Below are 24,782 nucleotides of genomic sequence, written 5' to 3'. Positions count from 1 at the left end.
TGCTGTCCTTATTCAGGCTGGACTCCCAGGCGTCTGTGATGCAGTGTGTTGTAAGCAAAGGGAAATCTGTTTCCAGGGTGGATTCCCCAAACCGAGTTTATGATGGAGGACCATTTTAGGTAGACACAAGACGACTGAAGTTAGAGTTCTGTCAAGCTGTGGCTAGTTGGTCTTTATATTAATTCTGTCGTGGAAGCAAAGTTGCTTGAAGAACCACAAAGGATATAGAGATGAATAATCACTTTGTCAGATTGGATCAACTTCCATCCAGGGTGGACATGAGGCTTCCTCTGGGTTGGCGTGACTCAGAAAATGAGACTAAGCATTCATTAACTTCTGCAGGAACAGAGCAGAGGGAAAGCTGTGAACCTGCTCAGTGAAGTCTCTGAACTGTTCAGTTGCGCCCTCACCCACTCCCCAAATTGACACATTTCACCAAGTTAGTGATTCCCTAGTGCAGACCTGGTGGGCTGCAGTCCATGGGGTCACTGAGTCGGACACGACTGAGCAACTTCACTTTCACTTTTCACTTTCATGCATTGGAGAAGGAAATGGCTTTTAAGTTATATCTAGTGCGCTCCTTGCCTGGAGAATCCCAGGGATGGCGGAGCCTGATGAGCTGCTGTCTATGGGGTCGCACAGTCGGACATGACTGAAGTGACTTAGCAGCAGCAGCAGTGCAGACCAGGGTTTGCCGTGAAACCGATTTGTGTTTCTGTCTGTCTTCTTGAACAAGAGGCCACCAAAAGCATTCCAAGGAGTGCACTGCTGCTGCTGCTGCTGCTAAGTCGCTTCAGTCGTGTCCAACTCTGTGCGACCCCATAGACGGCAGCCCACCAGGCTCCGCCATCCCTGGGATTCTCCAGGCAAGGAGCGCACTAGATATAACTTAAAAGCACGTCTTATTGAAATCTTGCATGTAAGAAGACTATATGGACCTGAACTATAAAAAACTACGGTATAAGAAACCGAAAATAAGAAAATAGGAGCTTTAAGAAACCTATAAGAAACCTATAAGAAAATAGGAACCTTTAATAAATCCTGCAAAGCATTTACAGCATCCTCTCTGAGGCTTATATGTTTCATGAACTCACCAGTGAAAAAATTGGAGTACAGAAAATATTTATAAAAATCCTAGGCAATTAAATCAAACTCAACTTACTTTAACTGAGTGATTAAACCATGAAAGGCACTTGGCAAATAATGTGTACGTCAGATTACATGGGGAATAAGAACTGCTCTATTTCTAGTTTGAAATCTAATATATGCCATGAAGTGCTTGCAGTGTCCATCTGAAAATGTGAATCACACCATGAGGCTTTCAAAAATAGTTTCTACATTTTAATTTCATTACCAAAACCCTGATAGAGACTTCAGCAAAGGTGAGTCTGCTTTTCATTTGTTAATCTTCAGAATGCACTATTAAAAGGCGCCATTCACTGCAAGGCCCTGTATTTCTCCTACATGTATTATAATGGGATTCCTTTTTATATTGTTGTTTTGAAGCTATTTACTTTTTTCTCATTACAAAAGTATGTTCCATAATCTTAATGGAGTGCCGTAAGTGCGTTTGTTTCTTTGAAAAATCTCTCTGCTCTCATCCTGCTATTTCTAATACTGAGATATCTTGGTGGGGAAAAATTCCCTGTTCAGTTTAAAGCTGGACTCAGCGAAGCAGAGAGACATTGAGCCTTCAAGGGGCCCGGAGATTTGAGAGATGAGGTTAGCCCCCATCATGGTGCAGGTTCTTTGAATCATAGTTTCTGGAGGAAAGCACTTCTAAGGGGAGAGGATACATTCTTTTTTTTTTTTTTAATTTAAAAGAATTTTTAAATTGAAAACAAGATTCCTTAAATCCTGTAGTGCGTTACAGTGCTTTACACATGATTTCCTGTGACCCCATAACCCCTATTTTCTCCCTATCTGTATAGTGCCCCTCTCCACTCCCTCTCCAGAGTGGTGTCCCAGCTGTAGTTTGTTCTTTATGTCTGTGAATCTGCTGCTTTTCTGTTTTATTTGCTAGTTTGTTGTGTTCTTATTACTCCCTCAAGTTGCTGGGCCTACAGTGGTTTTTGGCCAGTATTGGTAATGCAGTGAATTGGTCCTGAGATCATCCTCGTGAATTACTGTAGCATAAGGATGGTTCTCTGATGGCTCAGACAGTAAAGGATCTGCCTGCAGTGTAGGAGATGCAGATTCCATCCCTGGGTTCGGGAAGATCCCCTGAAGAGGGTCACAGCTACCCACGCCAGTATCCCTGCTGGGGAATGCCATGGACAGAGGAGCCTGGTGGGCTACAGTCCATGGGGTCACAAAGAGTTGGACACGACTGAACAACTGACACTTTCACTTTTTTCCAAGAATGCAAGAAAGCTGGCAAGTTCAAGAAATGGACAGCAAAGAGAATGACATTAGAATAGCCATGAACGCCCAGGCCAAAGCCGTCGCCTTGACGGCATGGGCCTCGGCTTACCTCTTTGTTTGATTATCTTGCTAACAGGTGACGTTCTTTTCCAGGAAAACTCCTTTTCTTTATTCTGTTGCTTCTTTTCCATCCGTGCTATAAATCTGTATTCTCTCTCTTTTTGCTGTATCAGAGTGTAGTTAGAACAGACCCTGCTCCCCAAGCCCTTGCCTCCTATGCTCGTCACTCTTTTAAATTTCATTTGAAATATCCATTCCCAAGAAGCTTTCACTAAGCTTTCTCAGCTCTTAATAAACTCAGGGACCCTGTTTTGGGTTTTTGTATTATTTCTATCATGATTATGACAACATCATTTGAAATTATTCAGATATTTGCTTTAGTCTATGGATCCCACGAGGGCAGAGACTTGATCATTTCTCTTTATTCTCAGGACCCAACCCGCAGCCTGACTCATCTAGGCATCCTGTTTACCAGGCCTGAGCTTGCTCTGCACCTCCGTCTAAGGCGTCTGTACTTCTTCCTGAATCTCATCACTCACTTCCTTCTGGCCCTCATCCCCTGGGGAGAGCCATACTGCTTCACGATCTCTGCCACGGCACCCCCAGCCCTCACTTCTTTAGTCTGTTCTGACTCTTTTTTAAAAACTTAATTTGTTTTGGCTGCACGGGGTCTTCTTGCTATGTCCGGCTTTCTCTAGTTGCCGTGAGCCGTGGTTACGCAGTGGTTTCTTGCCTGGAAAATCCCATGGACAGAGGAGCCTGGTGGGCTGCAGTCGATGGGGTCGCGAAGAGCTGGACACGACTGAGCGACTTCACTTTCACTTTTCACTTTCATGCATTGGAGAAGGAAATGGCAACCCACTCCAGCGTTCTTGCCTGGAGAATCCCAAGGACGGAGGAGCCTGGTAGGCTGCCGTCTACGGGGTCGTACAGAGTCGGACACGACTGAAGCGACTTAGCAGCAGCAGCAGTGGTTACGCTTCTTGCGGTGTCTGGCTTTCTCTCGTGGCCGTGAGCCGTGGTACGCTTCTTGCGGTGTCCGGCTTCCTCTAGTGGCCGTGAGTCAAGGTTACGCTTCTTGCGGTGTCCAGTTTCCTCTAGTTGCCGTGAGCCATGGTGATGCTTCGTGGCCGCGCCCGGCTTCTCCTGGTGGTGGCTCCTCTTTCTCTTGCAGAGCGAGCCTCTCGGGCTCAGTAGCTGTGGCGCACGGGCTTAGCTGCCCCTCCGCAAGTGGACTCTTCCTGGACCGGGGATCAAACCTGTGTCTCCTGCGTTGGCAGGTGGATGCTTATTCACCCGGCCACCAGGGACGTCCTGTTCTAACTCTTGAGACTCAGTGACTGACTTACTCCCACTGATACTAGGGCCCTGCCATTCCTCTGGCCCCTCAGAATTCCATATCTTCTACTTCTGCGCTTTGGAATGCAAAAGCATACTTTCCCTGCAGAGAACTACTAGGAAGACTACAATAGTAGTTCATAGTTTAAAAAAATGTTTTTTTGCTTATTTTCCTTTTGAAAACACCTTCCCTTCTCCCACAGCTGCATATTCTACTGAATTTGAGAAAGGGTTAGATTTTGCATTTAAATGCTCCTGGTCCCAGTGGGAAAGTTTTGTTTTTTTGTTTTATTTTAAATTCCCGATAACATATCAAGAAGGTACAATATTTATATTTCCATTTATTCCCTTTTCAAAATGTAGCCTCTGGGACACAAATGTTGAAAACTGTGCCTCTAGATAAAGCAAAGTAAAGGAAGAAATACTCAGATTAAAGGTGAGAAGGCCAAATGGGTGTCTTCTTAGCTAATTTCTTTCAAGCTGTGCAGTTTGACTCATCTCTGAGGAAATGTATATTACTTTCAGATTCCCAGTGGGAAATGAAAAATTATGATTTCCACTTCTCTGAATTAATGAGAAACTAGTTTTATGATGTCTGTTTCCTGACTCTCCCCCACTTTTATAGCGCAGGAGGCTCCTTTTCATGTATCTTCCTTTGGACCAACATTTTACTGCGCTTTTTTTCCTCTGTAATTACTAGATTTAACTTTAGGGTTCTGAAATATAATATATACATATAACTTGCAAAGGAACTTTTATAGCTGCTCATGATCTGATTTAACTTCAGAAACTTTATGCGTTCAGTCTCATACTGTTTGCCAGACCTTTGACAGACCAGCTTCATCACTGCTAGGATTCTTTCCTTTAAGATTTAAAAAACTTTTTTTCTAAATTTTAAGTATTCTCTCTTATTTGTTCACTTTTTGCACTTTTCTGGTCAGGTTCCCAATTTTCTTTTAGAAAATATGGCCAACATGACTTTTACCAGGAGCAGGGAGAAATCACTTCTCTTGCAAGAAATCAAGAAAGAAAAAATTTTGCCTTTAATTTGTCTTCACAGTTCATTGTCGTTGTTTTCGTTTTTTTTAACAATTGGTTAATTTTGTTTCTCTGATTACCGAGATGTTGTCACTGTAAAAATTTTAAGTACAGAAAAGTATACAGAACCAACAGTCCTGATTTTGCCACCAGGATAATTTCAGCACACATCTGTCATCGCTCCCAGTGCCCATTCCTTATACCATTGTGAAGACTCCTTTGGTGATCTTTCCCCTGAGGGTTAGGAAGCTGAAAGTTACTCATAGGGCTTCCTGCTGCTCAGATAATGCCAACCTCAGCATGTATCCCACAAGACAGCTTCTGAAAGTGTAGGGTCATCTCTTGACAAAACTGTATTTAAAAAAAAAATTTCCATTAGAAAACCCCGGGTTTATCTTACACTTCACGTCTACCAGATATTGCTTAATACAACTTCCTTGGAAATGAGGCACCAGATTTTCTAGGAAGTTGCTTGACTATGATGCATTAAGCTTATGTCTCTGAAATGAAAATAAGTATGCAAAAAGATCACTTAATATAAGAAAAAAAGACTTCCCAGATAGAGCTCGTGCTAAAGAATCCGCCTGCCAATGTAGGAAACACAAGAGACGCGGGTTCGATCCCTGGGCCAGGAAGATCCCTTGGAGGAAGGCACAGCAACCCACTCCAGTATTCTTGCCTGGAGAATCCCATGGACAGAGGAGCCTGGCGGCTATAGTCCATAGGGTCACAAACAGTCAGACACGACTGAGCACAATATCAGAAACGGACCTCTCTGGAATCTGAGGTGGTTTGGGCGCCTGCAGGATGTCCAGCACTCAGTTTGAGTTCATCTTCTTGCTCGTGGAGGCGCTGGCACAAGGCTGAATGATGAATGAATGAGGACCCACTTGAGTCTTCACTGGCCTGGGGATACCCGGAAATGCCGGCGTTGACTTGTAAAGTGGAAGATGCGGGCGTGCCTGCTAAGTCGCTTCAGTCTTCTCTGACTGATATTTAGGACCAACCCCCTGGGTGGTGCTCAGCGCGGTCTGACGTCCTGACGGCTCTGGTCCATCCCCGCGGGACATGGACGTCCCTTCTTTCATGCTGATGATGCCTGTCGGCAGCTCGGGCCTCCTTGAGTCTGAGAGCGTGTCTGCCCTGATAAGTCCCTCCCTCGCTCGCCCTGCAGCAGCTGTGCTGTGGGAGCCCTGGGGGTTTGCAGTGCTCCCCAGATAATTCTCCTGGGCCAGGCGTTCCCGACCTTCCTGAAACCGTGACCAAACTTCTGGATGCTCTGCACCTCCAAATGCCCCTCCCCCGCCTCCAAAGCAAAAGTTTTAACTGGAGTAAATAAAACACTGTCAAAATGTGGAGACGCTGAAACCAGAAGGGAGGGGGATCGCAACTCCTGGACCTTTTTTGTTTGGTCTTTTGAAAACCCAAGCCATGCTGCTTTTTTCTGTTTGCCTCCTAAAGCGAAGGGGTTTCTTCTTCCAAACTTCTGTCCAGTGGGACACAGGCATCCTAAATTGTTTTCAGTGTCCTGAAATAACTCGATTATCTTCGTATCCATTATTGCATAATAATTAAGATGAAAATTGATCCAGTGTTTACCAAATGCTAAGACACCATTTTTAAGGACTTTGTACATATTAATTCATTACAGCTTAGAATAATCCTATGTGCTAGGTAATATTATCTACATTTTAAAGAAATGTTGAGGCCTTAAATAACTTCCTGGAGGATCACATGGCTGGTAAGCAACAGAAGCAAAGCATAAAATCCAAGTAGCGGTCCCCACCGTCAGGTTCTTAACTGCCATAACTTCTGTCCCCCACAGCATGAGCTAGGAAGAATATATACAGATATAGATAGATACATATTGTGTACACGTGTGTGGTAAGTCACTCAGTTGTGTCTCACTCTGCAACCCTATGGACTGTGGCCCACCAGGCTCCTCTGTCCATGGGATTCTCCAGGCAAGAACACTGGAGTGGGTTGCCATTCCCTCCTCTCCAGGGGATCTTCCTGATGCAGAGATCGAACCTGTGTTTCTATGTCCCCTGCATTGGCAGGTGGGTTCTTTACCATTTGCGCCACCTGGGAAGCCCAGATACTACGTCTATGTATATGTATTTGCATATGTTTTATATCTATACTCTATCTATTTATCTACATATTTTTGGCCACACTACGGGGTACGGGGGATCTTAGTTCCCAGACCAGGGATCAAACCCACACCCCCTGCTGTGGAATTGCAGTCTTTACCACCGGACCACCAGGGAAGTCCCTGAAAAGAATATTTTAGAAGACTTAACGACATGCTTGGGTCACCTAACTTATCCCAGGAACTCACTCCTAAAATTCCATTTACCAAAAAGCTAAGTAAAAGGTGCAAGCAGAAATCCAGAATAAAAAATAATCCTCCCCCCACCCCCGTTTCATTCACCTCTTTGAAAATAAAACAAGGCAAAGCTGGGTTCCGCAATCTGGGCATCTGTGTGCCAAATTGGGGTTCTCCTCTGTAGGCTTTCAACACTCAGGGAAACATACGGTCACTCGAGGTCCTTTGATGAGCAGAATTCTGCCATATAAGTGAAATGTTGAAAACAATGATCAGAAGGGACAGGTACAGAAGAGACTCGAGATGAAATAAGGGTTGTTTTTTTTTAAAGCCACTGTAATCATAGCAGAGCTTGAAAGCTTTTGCAGAGAATGTATTGAATAACATTTATGGAAAGAATAATTCTGACTTCCAGATGTGAAAAAAAAAGTTGCAAATATTGGGAGATTTATGGTAGGGTATGGGTAAAGTTTAAAATGTCTGAGCTAATATACTTTAAAACCTTTTCCTTCTTTGACCAAAAGTCAAAACATGTTCTAAGCCTCTTATATTTTCCTCATTAGCTATGGATTACAGCCACGAAGCAAGGGGTGATCGCTGGGACATTCTTCTGGCCTGTGTAAGTTACCTCTATTTTGTCAATGTTTGTAAAATTACAGTTATGATTCAGTTTAAGAAACATTCATTCAATTTTATTTCATTTAAATGTGAATGTTAGTGTAGACCAACTTATGAGTGTTTTCTGACTCAAGACAACCCTCCAGGTACTTTGCGGGGGATCCTCTCTCTCTCTCTTTTTCCCTCTCAATTCTCTTTCCCTCACCCGTCTCTCTTTTCCCCCATCTTTTCTTAACAGAATGGAAGGAGGATTTTTCTCTTCCACATCTAGTCATCCTTTAGATTCTTCTGTTCCTGTTTGTAGATTTTTGGTAACTTGGCACCTAGGGAATGTATATTTCTCAAACCATTTATTGCTGTGATTTGAGTTATCATTTTCTATAAATGTATTACAACATTCTATATTTATTTTGGTTCATAACTTTAAAGATCAAACGTGTTGTTGAACAGCTGATGTAGTAGTCCAGAGATTGGAAACTTCAGACAGGAGACCAAGAGGAAGTCTCTGTTTCCCCCTCATTTTCCTACTAAGCTCCAGGGTTTCCTTAATAAAAGAAAAGAAACTGCTTCTCTTCCCCACAGAGGTGATGGGGCTGATTAGTAATGTTCATGAAACAGTCTTAAGATGAAACTTACCTAATAAAAGTGTCAACATGTTGATTATGTTTGAGGTTCCTTAGTAAAAGAAGGAATCTGTTTCAACTTTCATGGGAATTTTGTTCCCACTGAGATGTTCTTTCCATCTTGTTTTTTTTTTAAACCACCTAAAGCTGTTTCCATATTTGCCTCTTATGCCGTAACAAAAATCTGACTATTCTGTAATAGTAGAGTGCTGAGAGCAATCACAGGTTCAGATTAATCCAGAATGGTACCGTCTATATTCTCAAAATTCAGGAAGAAAGGTAGCTTTTTCAGATTTGAAGAGCTAAATTGAAATTGGGTTTGGTGATTTGAAGCTAAGACAGAGAGTATCTCTTAAAAGTCTCCCCCTCTCCTCCCCCGCCACCTCCTTTTAAAAAGAGATCTTCTTGGCTGAGAAAATGTGCACGTTAGAAGTGACATGTTGATTTATCAGCTTAATCTTATGCATAACATTTTTTAACCCTTGGCAGTCATTGATGCTTATAGAAGTGATTTCTTCTTCTCCAGAACATATTTGGCTGGCAGAATGGAGAGGCACCAACAGTAGAATTAATACTTAGTCCTCACCCTTACCCTCCGAAACTGCTGCAGAGCTTCATTGAAAAGGCTTAGTGTTCTGGTTCTCGATGGTAATTTTCTCCACCCATTTCAAACCTTATAAGAAGGTAGCTTTTGTGTGCTCCAAAGACGCCTGTAGTTTTGCTTTGCTTCTCAGACTGTTCTTTTATCTCTATCTTGGAAGTGACTTGGCTTCATTTTCTTTCTTTTAAAAAAAAAAATGTCTTTAGAACTTTAAAAAAATGGTCACACTTCCAGGTATTTATTGGAATATATGTCAAGGAAATCTACACATCATCCATACTGAAAATTTTTAAATTTAGGCAGATTCAAACGATAGCCTTAGACCTTTGACAGTCATCTTTCTAACCTGGTTCCATCCTGCAACCTAGAATTAGCCTTGCTTTTCAAGTGACAGTATTTCATTTCAGAATCATGCTCAGCTGTGTCTCCATTATGTTCTTTTCTGTCGACTCGTGCTCAGAGCAGTAGTTCCCCTTGTGTATGGGTCTCAGATTGATTCCAGTCCCAGCTCTGCTGTGCAATAGGTTGCTGACCCTGGACAAGTGTTGTAATCTCTTGACAAACCAATGTCTTCATCTGTAAATGGGAATGGTAGTGTCTTTACCCTAGGGCATCATGAAGATAGAATGAATTAACAAATGGTACTTGTTTTCTTATGCACATTATCTCTTTCAACAATGACCAGACAATGGCTATCTATATATGACCTAAGGTAATTTGTTCCCCTTTAGCACTAAATTCCTCATCTAGTTCATCTTCCTTTTTTTTTTTCCTATTTCCTTTTCTTCTTCTAACATGTCTAATGTTCTTAGTCTCATGAGAAATTCTATATCAACCAGAAATGGTGAAGACAACTGCATGAATCCCTTTCTGTTTGGAGTACCCACTTCCTTGTCAGATCTGTTTGTACTGTGTCTGCATCAGATTTTAAACGTTCATGGCTCGGGGCCATGTCTTTTCTAGTCTCTGAGGCTTTTTCATAAATGCAGTCTTAGATCTACAGGGAAACTTGGAGACCACTCTGTGTGACTCCCCATGTCTGTGATCAGAACGCCGAGGCTTAGAGAGGTGAAGTGTTGTGCCCAGGGTCATGGTTTCAGTGGATACGCAGAGCCCCACATGCTCATCTCACGTCTTACCACGGGCATGCGTTTGCCCAGAAAAGGATGATCACCTGCTTATCTCTCCAGGCAGAGAATGGTAACTCTTCCGTATAGGTTTTTTTTTCGGTAGGGGTATCTTGTATCTTTATTTATATTCACACAAATGCCTTGAATGTAATATGCTTTTAACAGATATTTCATGAGTGAGTGTATCATTTCTGTGGGCCTGTGAATCCAGAGCTTCTCTGGTGGTCCAGATGGTAAGGAATCTGCCTGCAATGCAGGAGACCTGGGTTCAATGCCTGGGTTGGGAAGATCCCCTGGAGAAGGAAATGGCATCCCACTCCAGTATTCTTGCCTGGAGAATCCTATGGACAGAGGAGCCTGGCGGGCTGCAGTCCATGGGGTTGCAAAGAGTTGGACACGGCTGAGCAGCTGACACACACACACACACACGAATCCAGTCTATAACAATAGAAGCTCACGTTTTTTACTGTGCCAGACACGATTCTAAGTGCTTTACATTGGTTATCTCTTTTAATCCTTACAACCACCTTGTAAAATAGCTCATTTTATAGAGCAACAAAAGGTTAAGTAACTTGCCAAAGTCACATCACCCGTGTAAACCTCAGAGCTGATGTTTTTTCCCCTACTTGTCAAGTACCCCATCCAGAGAAGGCATGAGCATTCTGAGCTTGAAGCAAATTCTGTCAATCTGTATTTTTCCATTAGCATCAAGTGGGTCCATCAGAATCCATCTTTGTGACCTAACGCCAGTTCTGTAAAATAAAGCAGCTGGTAGGTAGGCAGTGGAGTAAGGCGCAGCGGAAAGACTGCGACACTCGCTTTTCTTTTAAGTTAGGAAAGAATTCAAAGTATGCAATTATTTTGTTCAGATACAGGGGATTTCTAAGGCTGAGGAATTAAATACTTCAGGCGATTAACCTGGCTTGGCTCTGCCTACTTCTGTTCAATTGTAGGATGTAATAAACACGATCACACTTCTTCAGCAGCATTGGAATTTGTGTAAATGAGAACTTGTTTTATGGTGAACATGATTTTGTTGGGCTGGTAGGATAGTTCTGGACCGAGAAGCGGTTAGAGAGAGGAATGGCAGGCAGGCCCAGCGTCCCTCCGGCAAGGGTGGTGGTGGGGGGTCGGGGGGCAGACTCTGGGGGAGGCTGTTGAGTGGAGCTGCCGACGCTAGCGGCCTGCCATGACTCCGAAGGGCTGTCTTTCCCCCGGCTAGCCCATGCTCGCGTCTACCAAAACTGAAAGCTGAAATGGCTCACCTAGTATCCCATAATACATTTTTAATAGTTAATTTTTTAGAGCAGTTTTAAGATCACAGTGAAACTGAACAGTAGAAGCAAAGATTTCCCGTATATTGGCTTGGCCCAAAAGTTCATTCGGGTTTTTCCAGAACATCTCATGGGAAAACCTGAGCAATTTTTTTGTCCAACCCAGAACCTCCATCCGCATCCCCACACTGGCACAGCCTCCCACGGTATCAACCTCCCCCAGCAGAGTGGAACCCTGGTTACAAATGATGAACCTCCACTGATACATCACTGTCACCCAGAGACCGCAGTTTATGTCAAGCTTCACTCTTGGCCACAGTCATTTCTACTATCCGCAGTTAGACTTGGGCTTCAGTTTAAATTTATTGTGAACATGCTCCAATGCCTCCAATCTTGGATGAGGGAGCAGAAAAGTATGTTATGCTTCTTGTTAGGAAAAGAATAAGCAAATTCCCCCATAAAGACATCACTCAGCTTGTGAGCATCTTAATGTAACTAAGTCATGATACAGTCCTATCATGCTAGCTGAGAGCTCTTGAAACGAGGGCCAGACTGAGGGTAATTATATTTCAACAGAGGAATGAGACTTAAACACAAAAGTCATTGTGGATGAAGATTATACCCTTTTTGTCAGTCTCATAATTATATGTGCCTATTCTTGATAGATTTTTTATAGAGCTAGAGGAGAATTTCCCGAATACCTTTCCTAACCCCTTATTTTATAGATGAGGAACTTAAAGTTTCAGATTCAACAGTGTTTCTTAAGTCATATAGCTATTTCGAGAGAGCATGGTGACTAATCTCGATCGTTAATGAAAAGAAGGACATTTGTCAGCGCTTACTATTTGCTGAGCTCTGTGCATGCCTTCTGCCTGTCTTGCCTCACTTCATCCTCACAACCAGGCTATGCAGTGTGCCTAACTATCATCTTTATTTTACTAATGAGTAAACTGAGAGGTCAAAGAAGTCTAGAGGTCAAGAGAGGTCATACTAGCGGAAGGCAGGCTGAGGATGTAAGTCCTGGTCCTTGGTGGCCACAGCCAACGGCTTTACCCACTAAGTGGCAAGGGTTCTGAGTCCAGGGTCCTTTTGGTCTGCAGCCAAGCCTCTCTGAGCAAGAGTTTGACTTGACTGTGAATCAGAGTTTCCAGTCTTGTCTTCTGTGGCCGAGGCTGAGCAACATGACCTGTGGCAAATAGAAATGGACATTTAAACACTAATTGGAAAAGGGATCTTTTACTTCAGTGAAGTGAAAACAGATGGCGGTAAGTAGAGAGCTGTTGGCCTGGGTGCAAGGGCAGGCGCTCGGCAGGCTGCAGTTGGTGGCAATGCCTCCTAACCTCATGCTTACTGGTTGCCGCCCACAGGGTGATCCCCCACGAGCGGAGAATACTGACCATCCTGCAGTGGCTGACCCTGCCGGACCACGAAAGGTCTGTCCCCTCCCCGGCTCCCCCCTTCTTGCTTGAGTGCGTTTCTGTCTCGGGGCGGAACTGGGTGAGTAGCTCGATGGACTGTGCAGTTGGAGCACAGCCGAGGTTTGCTGTTGTTACTGGTTTTCCTGTTCTGAGCCTTAAACAACCTCCCTAAGAGGGATTTAGGGCACAATGGACGTGGGTTATTGAGGACCGTTTAATTATATGAATTACTCCAGCTGTTAATCCTGGTCACCACAGCAGAGCTCGAGGGAGTTCTTGGCTTTGGTAAATAAACCAGCAGCATCCCAAGAATTGGGAAGCATGAAGACTGACTTTTGAAAAGGTTTTATTTTATCGAAGTGTAGTTGATTTACCATGTATTAGTTTTTACTGTCGGAGAAGGCAATGGCACCCCACTCCAGTACTCTTGCCTGGCAGATCCCACAGACGGAGGAGCCTGGTGGGCTGCAGTCCATGGGGTTGCTAAGAGTCGGACATGACTGAGCGACTTCACTTTCACTTTTCACTTTCATGCACTGGAGAAGGAAATGGCAACCCACTCCAGTGTTCTTGCCTGGAGAATCCCAGGGACGGGGGAGCCTGGTGGGCTGTGGTCTATGGGGTCACACAGAGTCGGACACGACTGAAGCAACTTAGCAACAGCAGCAGCAGTTTTTACTGTGCACAGTGGCTCGCGTGTGTGTCACACACACACACACACACACACACACACACACTCCTTTTCATGTTCATCTCCATTATGTTTATCACAGCACGTTGGCTGTAGTTCCCTGAGCTGTGTATAAACAATCCTGTGTAAGCAGTAAGGACTGCTCATCCATTCAGTAGATAATAGCTTGCATCCGCTAATCCCAAACTCCCAATCCAGAAGACTGATTATTTTCCCGAATGGAGTTGTTCTTTCAGGCTGCAGATTGCATGGCCCCGTGAACTCTCACTGGGTTCTATTATCTTAGGGATCAAAGACCTGAGTTTGCATTCAGATTTTCCTTGTGAGTTTTTATTCCTGAAGGTGGTAACCAGGTAGTTACCACAGTGGGGGCGGTGTAGAGGGTGGTGGGTGTGGAAATAATAGAAAACAACAGAAAAACAAACAGTAAAAAGACTTTTTCCTTGGTAAGACTAACGGCGGTTGGGTGATTCACTTGATTTGCAAGGTTGTTTTGGTAATGTATAGGGATATGTGACATTCTTTATTGTGTGTGGTTTGGGGGAGATTCTGAACCTTCCAATTTTCCCGTAGGCCTTCAGTCTATGCCTTCTATTCCGAACAACCTGATTTCTCTGGACACAAGTATGGCCCCTTTGGCCCTGAGGTTAGTAGCTTATCTTCTGCCTGAGAGCCTGTGTCCCTGGGCCACCTCGCCCACTGACCTGATTTCAGGATTTGCACAAAGTCCCTTGGCGTGTTGGTGTGTGTACGGCGGATACAGAGTCAAGGAACTACAAGGGTGAAAACATTTACAAGAGTCTCAAACATGCCTGTTTCTCTTACAGGAACTTCATTTCAGGTTGATTTGGTACGCAAGCATATCCTAAACTTGGTGTTCATAGGAGGGCGTTCCTGCCTTCCAGTTGGTGTTCATATATTCCAGCCACTTGGTGCTCATAGGTTCCAGTCCTGCAGGCATCAGTCAGAAGACGAAGGACCGCAAAGGGCTGGCCTTTGCTGTCACCAGGATAGGAGTGGAAAAGAATCTAGAGATGAAACCTACAATACAAGGCCATGCAACTGAATTCAACTCCCTTAGCAAGGTTGTGCGGTTCCGAGAGGATAGGTCAGCTCAGTGGCCTTTGCAGGTACAGGTAACCAGGAAAACACATTAGCACTGGACACGTTTTTATTTGGTAACCTTGGCAGAGGTACATACCTGTGAGAGCATCACAAGGATCAAGACTGTGGACGCATCCCTCACCCCCTAAGGGAAGCAAACTCTTAACTGAGACAAAACACTATTGAATGAATCTGTTTAGCAAAGCAGTGTGACACTCTGATAGCAAACACTCAGGAATCTTAGTAGAGCAGCTGGTTTGTAAGGTAGTATCCAGTAGAACTTCAGATTCAGGAGGTGGGAAAGGCATGTTGAGATTTTATTATGTTGTTCTTTTATCAAGTGATGGAAATTTTCCCAGTGCTCTAGCATAGATCATTTTAAAATATGATGGGATTTGGGAACCTAAATCTTTTAATATTTTAAATGTTTTCTACCACTCTTTCTTCCTGGGCTGGTGAGGTCTACATCAACATAATAAAACTTGATTTTAGATGAGAAATTATTTTACAAGCTCTTCAATGGTGGAAAATACCTCCTGTTCTCAGATAGCCAATGGCAGCACTGTTGGCTATAATTAAGTTTCCCGTGTTCAGCATAAGAATGACTAAGGAAATACAGATAAGTGTGTCTTGGCTTTACGTATTTTTGATCAAAATGCAGGATGTTTAAACAAAGGCAGTAAATACTGAGAACCATAAATACTTCTGGATACTTTAACATCAGTTCAGTGGTGGTTTCTTTAAGCACTGGAAGCTAGCAGCTATGTGAAACGTTCTTAGTTTGCCTTAAATCACTGAAGTCGTGTAAGTCCGATGCTCTTTTTCCTACTCCTTTGATGTTTAACCACTGTGCATGATTATGAAACACAAATGATACAGTGAGATAAACATCTGCATACATGAAACACAGAACTTATTCTTGCCAGAGCAAGCATGGCCGTTTTATCTTTAGGATGATTTTCCTTGAGATTAAAGTGAACAAAAGGAGCCGCATTTTATTAAGATGTTAAAAAAAATTAAAACCCAAGCCCTAAGCAGTTCCATGTGCCCTGTTTAAAGGTTCACTTTTGCTTGGATAATAGTATCCCTAAAAGACCCTGTAACAGAGGCAAACAGAGATGGGTGTAGCCATTCTTCAAAAGGCAAGAGGCTGGTACTTTAGGAGGCCTGCTCCAGTTGCCTGGCTGGTAAGTGAACTTGGAAATGGAACTTCTGACTCCCAGACCAGAAAACCATTAAACTTCCCTGTAGCACAGGAGATAAGCAAAGCGATCCATTAACAGCCGTGTTCAAACCACACAGAACATTTTCTTTATGTCAAAAGGTAGCTTTTTACAACACAGAGAAGGTATAATTCTTATAATTTTCATTTCCTTAAAACTTATAAGGCTTGGCAGTGAATGTTCTTTATCCACAGACATCTCTGGATTTCTCATATACATAGTTAAGTTATAATTACTTACTTGAAAGTGTGTGTGTGTTGATCGAGAAATGAATTAAAAGCTTTTTAAGTACCGAAAGGTGATAAACCATAATACAGGATGCTTTAATTGGCTGTAATGATGGTTCTAGGTTCAGGATTCTCATAAACATATAAATCTTTTTTTCCTCAGTATTTCTGAACTGAGTTAGAAGGATTCTTGCTATATTCTTTTTAGTATTAATGCTTCTTATAACCGGGATATTCCCATATACCCACTGGGTAAAGCATTTATGATGAGATGTTGGAATGTACCTTCTGTTACGATAACCTGAGAACTTGATCATTTTCTTCCCTTAAGAGGAAAAGGGTATTTTCAGATTTCAACTAATTCTCATTTGGTTCTAGAAATCTTATTTTTTACTGAAAGAAACACAAAACAGTTTATACTCTTTAAACATGAAAGCAAAGCCAGAAAACCCTCTTTTATGTGTGTGTGGTAGACAAAATTGGTTTATCTACCGAGTAATCCATATCTCTCACTTGTCTTAATAGAGCATTGCAAAGACTATACTAGCTGAGAGATTATTGCTGAAATCAGTAGCCTGCTGTCTTTTACATCTACTGAGAATATACCTTGCATCTGAAATTCAGTCACACTGACCCAACCTGGCAGCATGCTGTGTGCTGCAGTACAGCAGACATGGTGCTTTCTGCGCCTAATATTTGAGTGTACCTTTTTTCAGGATGATTCGAGAGGTTATTAAATGAGGTGACCACACGCGGGGCTTGTAGCTCCAAGCAGCGACATATCACTCCTGGTTTCATAGTGTAATGGTGAATGTTCTGAAAACATGCTTGCTTTTGGTTTTTGGCGCAACCTTTTCCTCTTTGACCTTCTGTGCTTCTCTCCGTGACTCTTGGTTCGGCTGCTCTTCAGGCCCGGAGGCAGAGCTTTGGCTGGCTAGTTACTACCTTCAGACGGCAAAGTATCCTTCTGAAAAGCAGGGAAATGTGCCCCCTCTCCTTCCCATCCTTTTAATAACCTCAGGCTCAATCTTCTAAAGTCAGACTAAAGTATGGCTGGTCAGTGAAAACTTAGCTTCCGTCTACCGCTAACATTCGAAGGAGATACGTGCCGTATAATCCCTGGATGGAAACTCATTTTGACTAAATCCCCTGCTGCTCCTCTAACCCCCTGCAGCCGGAAGGGCTCGTTTCTGGAGTCTTTGGAATGTTGAGGTCTCTTGCAAATGGCCGAGGGTCTGATGGGCAGACTTGAGCGCTAGCTGAATGTGTTTGGTGACCATGACATGGTAAACTCTCTTTTTTCCTTTTGCTTCTCATCTCATGGGGACTTGGCTAAACTGGAAGCATTTAAAAACAAACCAGCAAACCAAACCGGAGTCTGGGGAGGTGCTGTGTCTGCCCATCCTCTGCAGGAGAGAGAGGATGGGACGGCAGTGTCTCTGCAGTGCTTGCTCTGCACACAGTGACGCCGCATGGCACCCGCGCCCGGGGGCACACTAACATCGCTCCTCCTTTGCCCCTTCTTGCATCCGAATGATTCTCAGAACAGTCCCCCCGAGAGAAATCAGCTAGGGAGGTGGCAGGCCTTGCTGCTTTAATTCACCTTTGCACCATCCACAAATCAGGGGCTTGTTTTTCTCCAGTATTTGGAAGTCCCAAAAGGTTATCTTCTTTCCTCAGTTTATGTATCAGCCTTTAACGCCCAAGAGATTTTCAAAACAAGATGCGTAGTACAGTCGCTACCTTCCAGACCACCACCAAGAGGGGAATTTCTAACAGAAAGAGGATAAGTAGACTCTTTCTTGATATAGATATACTAAGACGAAGAGATCTTGATGACTTTTTGCATTTTATCTAATTTTATGAGATAATTTTTTTTTAAATGACAGTTCTATTTATGATTATTTCTTGGCTTGGAGTACCTCTCTACGAGAAACGTAAATTATCAGTGGGAAACTCTCTGCTGATTTGTGGAAATGTCAGTATATTCATGACCAAGGAGGACTGTTTGGTATTTATGTTTCATTTCATCCTTGGTTTAAATTTTTTTTCCTGATCCTCTCCAAGGACGGTGACAGTTGCATGGATATATATGGTGGTCTGAACAGATACCTGTCCGAATCTGAATCGAAACTACCTCCATGAATCCCTCTGCACCTTGAAATGACTGAGTGATTAGTATTTACTTTTCAGCGAGTACTTTATAAATGGAGAGTTTTTCATAACCAAGGACCAGCCTCTCCATGACGCAGGAGTTGTGGAATACAGAACTCTGTGTCACCTTCAGGGGTATTCACAAGTAGGCTCCTCAGCCAAAAGAGATCCACACGACCAGATCCTCTTAAATTATATTCTTGTTCTCAGTGAAGAAGCTATGCCAGCAGCATCAAGTTCAATTTAGGAGGCTTCTCTCTGTAGAGTTCCCCAAATCGTCCCTCATACCGATTTCTTTTTTAATCACTTCAGAAGGAGTCTTAGTTTGCTTTTTGTTTTTTAACTAAGACTTCACTAACCCTAGATGGCAAAGTGTGAGCTTTATTATCTGACCCAGAGGGACAGACGGCTTCTGAGTCCACACATCTCTATCCGCCAGTACAGGAGAGTAGTTATGGTTCACCTTTTACTCCGGCTAAGAGACCTAAGAGGAAGGTTACCCCTAAGAGGAGACAGGAAAGACCAGTTACTCCTCCAAAGAAAAGAAGAAGAAAAGTACATAGGATGGATCATTATGCCGCGGAAGCTCGTCAGGACAAAGTAAGTTTATCCATTGTTCCAAAGCTTTGTGGCGGGCAGCCCTGGAGGTTCCCTTCACTGCCTTGGTTTGAAAATCAGCTGAATGCATTTCAGAAAACATTTGGTGCGTCATCCTTGGCTTTGAGTCCAGAAGAGTCTAGTACTTCAGAGGTTATCACTCATGTGAAGCGTTCTTGAACTCTCAGCCAAAAACAGACACCCTTCTATTTTCTTTAGAGTTAGTTGCCCCCAAACTAGTATGAACATTTGGCTTGAACGAGTGTTAAGAGAGCTGTTGGTTTTGCTTGCACTTTTCCACAGAATTTGTCACAGTTGTTTGTAACCTTGGTTCTTGAGAACAACCCATCAAGGTAGTTGGGGAAATCCTCAAAGACAGTGTAGATTAGAACTCAATAGAGTACTGGATTAAGTTAGCGGCCTGTTCCGAGTTCAGAGGCAGTCTTAGGTGACAGACGGAAGGAGGTGAAGCGGGAGAGAGGAGACAGTGGGTGGGTAGAGGCGGGCGCGTCTCCTTGTAGAGATGTGGGCCGTGTGTTCTCTCTGCGTTACCTTCACAACAGCCTCTAGGTGTTACTTTTCCAGACACCTTCAGATCCCGCCAAGGCACTATCTTATTTATTGTTTGAACTGATCACTGAGAAGCAGGTTCTGGGTTTTAGCCTGAGTCATCTTGTTGACCAAAGAAAATTAATCTGTTGCCAGGGGTTGATAGAGGTTGTGCATTTGGTATTTCTTTGTTTAAGTGAAGGTCTTAGAGAAGAGCATGGTTTCCTCAGAAGCAAACGCCACTGTCTACCCTCCGTTAGTCAGATTATGCTGCATACATCGCTCTGAAACTTTCACTTGTGACTTACTCCTTGGGACAGAATTTGAAATACTGACTTCTGTCATAAAGGAAAACAAATTTACACCTTGACTTTACTGATGACATGATATGAGGAAAGATCTTGAGTCCTCTGAGAAGATGCCAATGGAAGATAATATTATGTGTCTGAGGAAAGATGATATGCGGATCCCTTCTGTTCTTGTCGGAGACATCTTGAGTGGGTGTGTGTGAATGTAGCTCAGTTGTTAGAGTCAGCTAAAGTACTGTCAGGGGTTTGGCTGATGGGGTGTTTCTTGAAAATCTTTCTATTGCCCAGAGCTGCGAGGGACATCCCCAGTACCTCTAATACGTGGGGGCATTCATGCTATGGGGCTTCCTTAGTGGCTGAGACAGTAAAGACTCTGCCTGCAATGCAGGAAACCAGGGTTCAATCCCTGGGTCAGGAGGATCCCTTGGAGAAGGGAATGGCAACCCACTCCGGTATTCTTGCCTGGGAAATCCCATGGACAGAGGAGCATGGCGGGCTACAGTCCTCAGGGTGGCAAAGAGTCAGACACGACTGAGCGACTAACTGTTTCACTTTCATGCTGTCAGAAACTTCCATTTGAAGCAAGAGCATGAGAGACGAGTTATGATTCCTACGCTTTGGAAATGTTCTTTGGAGAACTGAGTTTTCATTTTTCATTAGGCTAAAAAAGAAAATTTCTAGAATAAGGTCAGTGATTCACTTCTGTTTAAGTTTGAACTCTTGTAGATTTGTATTTTACTCGTAATCAGCCTGAAAGGGACTAAATTGAGAAGGAGTAGCTTGTTTGCTGAGAGAGGCCCTTCTCTTGAGAATCCATTGTCAGAAATTGACAGTTAAGTTTTTTTTGGAACACTAGATGGGTCTCATCGTGTTAATGATGCTCTAGTTCGGCATTGTTAGTGAAAGGTTACCATTTAACCTCAGAGCTGCTTTTGATTCCCTTGGCCTCCATCTTCTTTCCATGGTTCAAAGCCTAAGTGATTTCACTCAGGGGTCAAGAAGCTTAAATTGTCCATCTGACTTTCTGCTCACTCTCAAAAATTCTTGGACGTAAAGAACATCGTTATATTTTAGAAAGGCCATTTTATTTCTAAAAAGAGAATTGCCCTTAATATTTAAATTTTTGTATCAAAGAATCTTGAAAGGGGTTGGATGAGGAGAGGTTTAACTTTCCTTAAAGAGAACAGCTACAAGTGCTTAGACCAGGTTTCCATTTAGAATGACAGGAAAATCTCCCTAGACAAAGCTCTGCCTCTGGGCCTGAAGTTTCCTTTCCAGCATGTTTAGAAGATCTTTGAGATACTGAAAGGAAAAAAAAAAAACCTTCAGGGACTAATTTGCTCCTTTTTCCAGATGACGAATCCTCTGAGGGACATTGACAAAACCGTGGGGCAGTTAATGGACGGATTGAAGCAACTGAAGCTGCACCGCTGCGTGAATGTCATCTTCGTTGGAGACCATGGTGAAACTTTCTTTCTTTATCTAAATAGATAACATTTCTGATGGTGTCGGGGAATCCCAGAAATCCCAGGTTGTATTCCACTTCTTCCTTCCCCCTTTCTTTAGGATGGGGAAAGAAATTGGACCGTGACTCAAAACTATGAGATGACCTGAGATAACCCTTGTGTTCATGTCAATCAAAACCAGGGACTTCCTGTCCTTTCTTCCAAAATCTGTCTCTTATTAAAAAGTTGCAAGGCATTCCCTGGTGGTCCAGTGGTTAGGACTTGGTGTTTTCACTGCTGGGCCCAGGCTCACTCAATCCCTGGTCAAGGAGCTAAATCTCATAAGTCTCGCAGTGCAAAAAAAAAAAAAAAAGAGTTGCAGACAGTTCCCTTGTGATGGTAAGAGTTTCCTCTATGAATATGACATATCATTGCCAGTCACACCCTAAAAGGAGCTCACATGATTCACATGGCTAAAAAATCTAAACATGATGAAAAGGTGGAGACATAGGCTTCTGCTATAGAAGTGGCATATAAGGGAAATTATTTCCCTGCATTCACTGAGTGAATTCTAGACCCAAGCCAGAAGACCCTGTTTCAGCAGAGATGACTGTTAAAGAGAGGAAGAAACGGTTTAGGAAGCAGTTTTCTAAATCACTGTATAAAGGAGAAAAATTCATGGATCAAGAGCATCATAAACATTGTATGTTGATAAAGCTGGGGGAGGGATGCATCATAGAGCATTCTTCACAGGTTTGCAGGCCGAGTTCCAAGAATGCCTCCTGCATTCCAGAACTAGCAATTTGAGACCGTGACTCTGGAAAATGGGCTAATCCCTTCTAGGAGGGTTTAGAAGAAGAAAATTGGTTGAGCCGGTGGTTCTGTTAAGATTGGGCAAATAAATCTCCCCAAACCGCTGCTCTGGGCCTGAAGTTTTCTTTACAGAATGTTCTAGAAGATCTATGAGAATTAAAAAAAAAAAAAAAGAGCCCTGGGATTAATTTGCTCTTCTGCAGGGACTAAACATGACTGTCTGCAGAACCATGCCCCAAGAGTTTGACTTGGTGGAGAGCTGCAGAGAGGATAGAGAATTTGGAGCCTGTGACACAGTTGATTCAACTTAACTCAGAGGTGTCGAGGACATTTGGTCACATGGTGGAGCCAGATGTCTAAGAAGTAGATGGCTTCCAGTGAGTCACCACTGGAGCCTTGTAAAAGTCTTGGCTAGATAAAATTCGTGTCTTGCTGGTGGGAAGCCTTCTGAAATGGCTTAGCTTCTCTTTCTAAGAAGGTAACATTGTCTAGCGTTTCAGAGTCCGAGCTTTGGAGTGAGAATGGGTTGCATTGGAGTTCAGATTACACTGTACCACTTAAAACGCTCTCCAGCCTCCTCATCTGTAGGAGGCTATTCTACAGCCTCCTCATCTGTAGAATAAGAACATCGACCCCACATCCAGAGTTAGCCTGGAGGGTGGAGGGTGATGATGCTTGAGAAGCACGTTGAAAGCAAGAGAGATGCTTCACCACTGGGGTGGCTGAAGTGACTTAGAAAGGGAGCAAATAGAAGATTGTTCTAGTCTTCCGTTCATATATACTTAGAGACTTGCCCTTCCTGGATGAACATTATTGTTTAGTCGACATTATACGTGAGTGCCTGCTCAGTGGCTCAGTCGTGTCCAACTCGTCCAACTCTTTGGGACTCTATGGACTGTAGCCCACCAGGCTCCTCTCTCCATGGAATTTTCCAGGTGAGAATACTGGAGTGAGTTGCCATTGCCTTCTCCAGGGGATCTTCCCGATCCGGGGATTGAACCTGTCTCTTGCGTTGATAGGCAGATTCTTTACCATTGAGCCACCTGGGAAGTCCTTAGTAGACATTGTACTAGAGCATATAGCTGTTTATTGTTTGCATTTTTCTTCCAGAGATTTTAAATGTTAAAAGGCAAATCTATAGGCCTTGTGCTATGTTGGGATATATTTTTCTATCTATATTTTAAAGCAGTCTGGGGTATTTTTAATTTTTTTTTTTCATAAGGATTGTATACATAGATTTTTCTTTGAAGATCATGGTTACTTCCTTCCAGTTTGTATTAAAAAAAGGAAGGGGTCTGAATCTGGGATCCCAGAGGCGATAATTTAAATTTTACTAGATCAGGACCACTCTATATTTATTTATTCCAGAACCTTAAGGTATCCTTTAAAAAAATCATTTATGTTCCCCCTCTTAAAGAATATTCAGATAGTGGATTGTACAAAGCAATATATTAAACCTTTCTAGCTTCATCTCATCTCGTAAATTCTGAAATGACGATAAAGTTCTCTTCCAGCCTCCGTGATTTGTCGTTCTAAAATTTGAGTTTCTTTTTATTTATTTATTTTTTATCATTGATCAAGGAATTTTTTTTCTGATGAGAGGCAGGTAGCAAATCATTGGTGGGCAGATAGTATTTGTTGATTTAAGAAACTCACCACCTAGACCCTTTTTGTGTTCTCGTTGCTGGCTTCAGCTGAACTGGTTGCACTGTCTACGCGTTATTTTGTTTTTCAGTTTGGGTGGTCGCTGGGATTGACCTTCTTCTTTCTCTGTCTTGTTTCCAGTATTGTTTATTCAGTAACATCCAAGGCCACCAGTGAAGGCAGAATGAGGATTATGTACTCAAGTCGGGAGCTGTATTAGAGAGAGAAGAGAGTTGGAAAATGAGATTTTTGTAAAAGAGACACAGGACTATACATTCCAGTGATTTGCATCACTCCCAGCTAGAAAGAGTTTAAAGCGATTTGGGATTTTTTAACGAATATATCTTCTTCGTAATGATCTTTTTTTTTTTAAAGACCGTGGTTGCTTCCTTTATCTGGTTGTTCTTGCTGAGTGACTTAAAATGGTAACTGAGACGATGCGTTTTCAGCCTTCTGGTGCTGCAAGATGATACTACTCAATCAAAGTCTGGTGAAAAGATTATATAAAGAAGCACTAAAAAATCCAAAGTCAAGTTAAGAAATCTCAAGAGAGGGATCCTCACATTCACTTGTGCCTGAATATTATCTTTAGTGTCTGTGTTGAGATTTTAATTTTAAAATTGCCTGAAAATACTTTTTCCCCCTTTCCCATAGGAATGGAAGATGTCACATGTGATAGAACAGAATTCTTGAGCAATTACCTGACTAATGTGGATGATATTATTTTAGTGCCAGGAACTCTAGGAAGAATTCGACCCAAATTCAACAATCATGCTAAATGTAAGTTGACTCTTAAAACACTAAGTTTTTTAAATGGTAACATAGTGGCCTGAGAAGGGGCTTGTTCTCTGAAGCTGGACTATTTGGGGCAAAGCCTGGCTTTGCTCTTTCTTAGCCGAGTGAACTTGAATAAGTCACTGAAAGTCTAAACCTCAGTTCTTTTGTTTTTTAATCTGAGGGGGAAAAAACGTGGTGATAACAAACAACTAGCTCATCAGGCTGTTGTGAAAATAGACCTATGGGCACCACTTAGAATGGTTCCTGGGCCCTGGTAGCATTATATAAATATTTGCTCTTGTTTTTATCATGTGGAAAATACACTTAATTTGAGGCATGTGTATAACCATAAACTTCTGTTTACAAGAGAAGAACTTTCCAACCAAAGGCTCAGGCTTCCTCTTTAACTGAATCGAGGGTGTCCATGACAGGGTTAGAACCGTCCCCAGAGCCTGGA

General features: G+C 42.8%; 1 protein-coding gene across 14 annotated transcripts in view; it reads left to right on the top strand.

Moving 5' to 3' along the window:
• ENPP2 (ectonucleotide pyrophosphatase/phosphodiesterase 2) overlaps nucleotides 1–24,782 on the top strand; it is a 132,735-nt gene that overhangs the window by 68,173 nt on the left and 39,780 nt on the right. For 8 of the 14 annotated variants that reach the window (XM_061439513.1, XM_061439510.1, XM_061439511.1 and 5 more), the window contains 5 exons: nucleotides 7,693–7,748; nucleotides 12,743–12,808; nucleotides 14,058–14,130; nucleotides 21,000–21,108; nucleotides 24,203–24,328. In XM_061439513.1, the coding sequence (XP_061295497.1) occupies nucleotides 7,693–7,748; nucleotides 12,743–12,808; nucleotides 14,058–14,130; nucleotides 21,000–21,108; nucleotides 24,203–24,328 (430 nt within the window). Of the gene's footprint in view, nucleotides 1–7,692; nucleotides 7,749–12,742; nucleotides 12,809–14,057; nucleotides 14,131–18,636; nucleotides 18,793–20,999; nucleotides 21,109–24,202; nucleotides 24,329–24,782 lie in introns of all 14 variants that reach the window. The other 6 variants (XM_061439504.1, XM_061439516.1, XM_061439505.1 and 3 more) reach the window with 1 other exon arrangement.

This window comes from Bos javanicus, chromosome 14 (genome assembly GCF_032452875.1).
Source record: "Bos javanicus breed banteng chromosome 14, ARS-OSU_banteng_1.0, whole genome shotgun sequence".
In the NCBI taxonomy this organism is placed as follows: Eukaryota; Metazoa; Chordata; class Mammalia; order Artiodactyla; family Bovidae; genus Bos; species Bos javanicus.
Note: the sequence above shows the minus strand (reverse complement) of the source record. Positions and strands in the feature narration are given on the sequence as shown.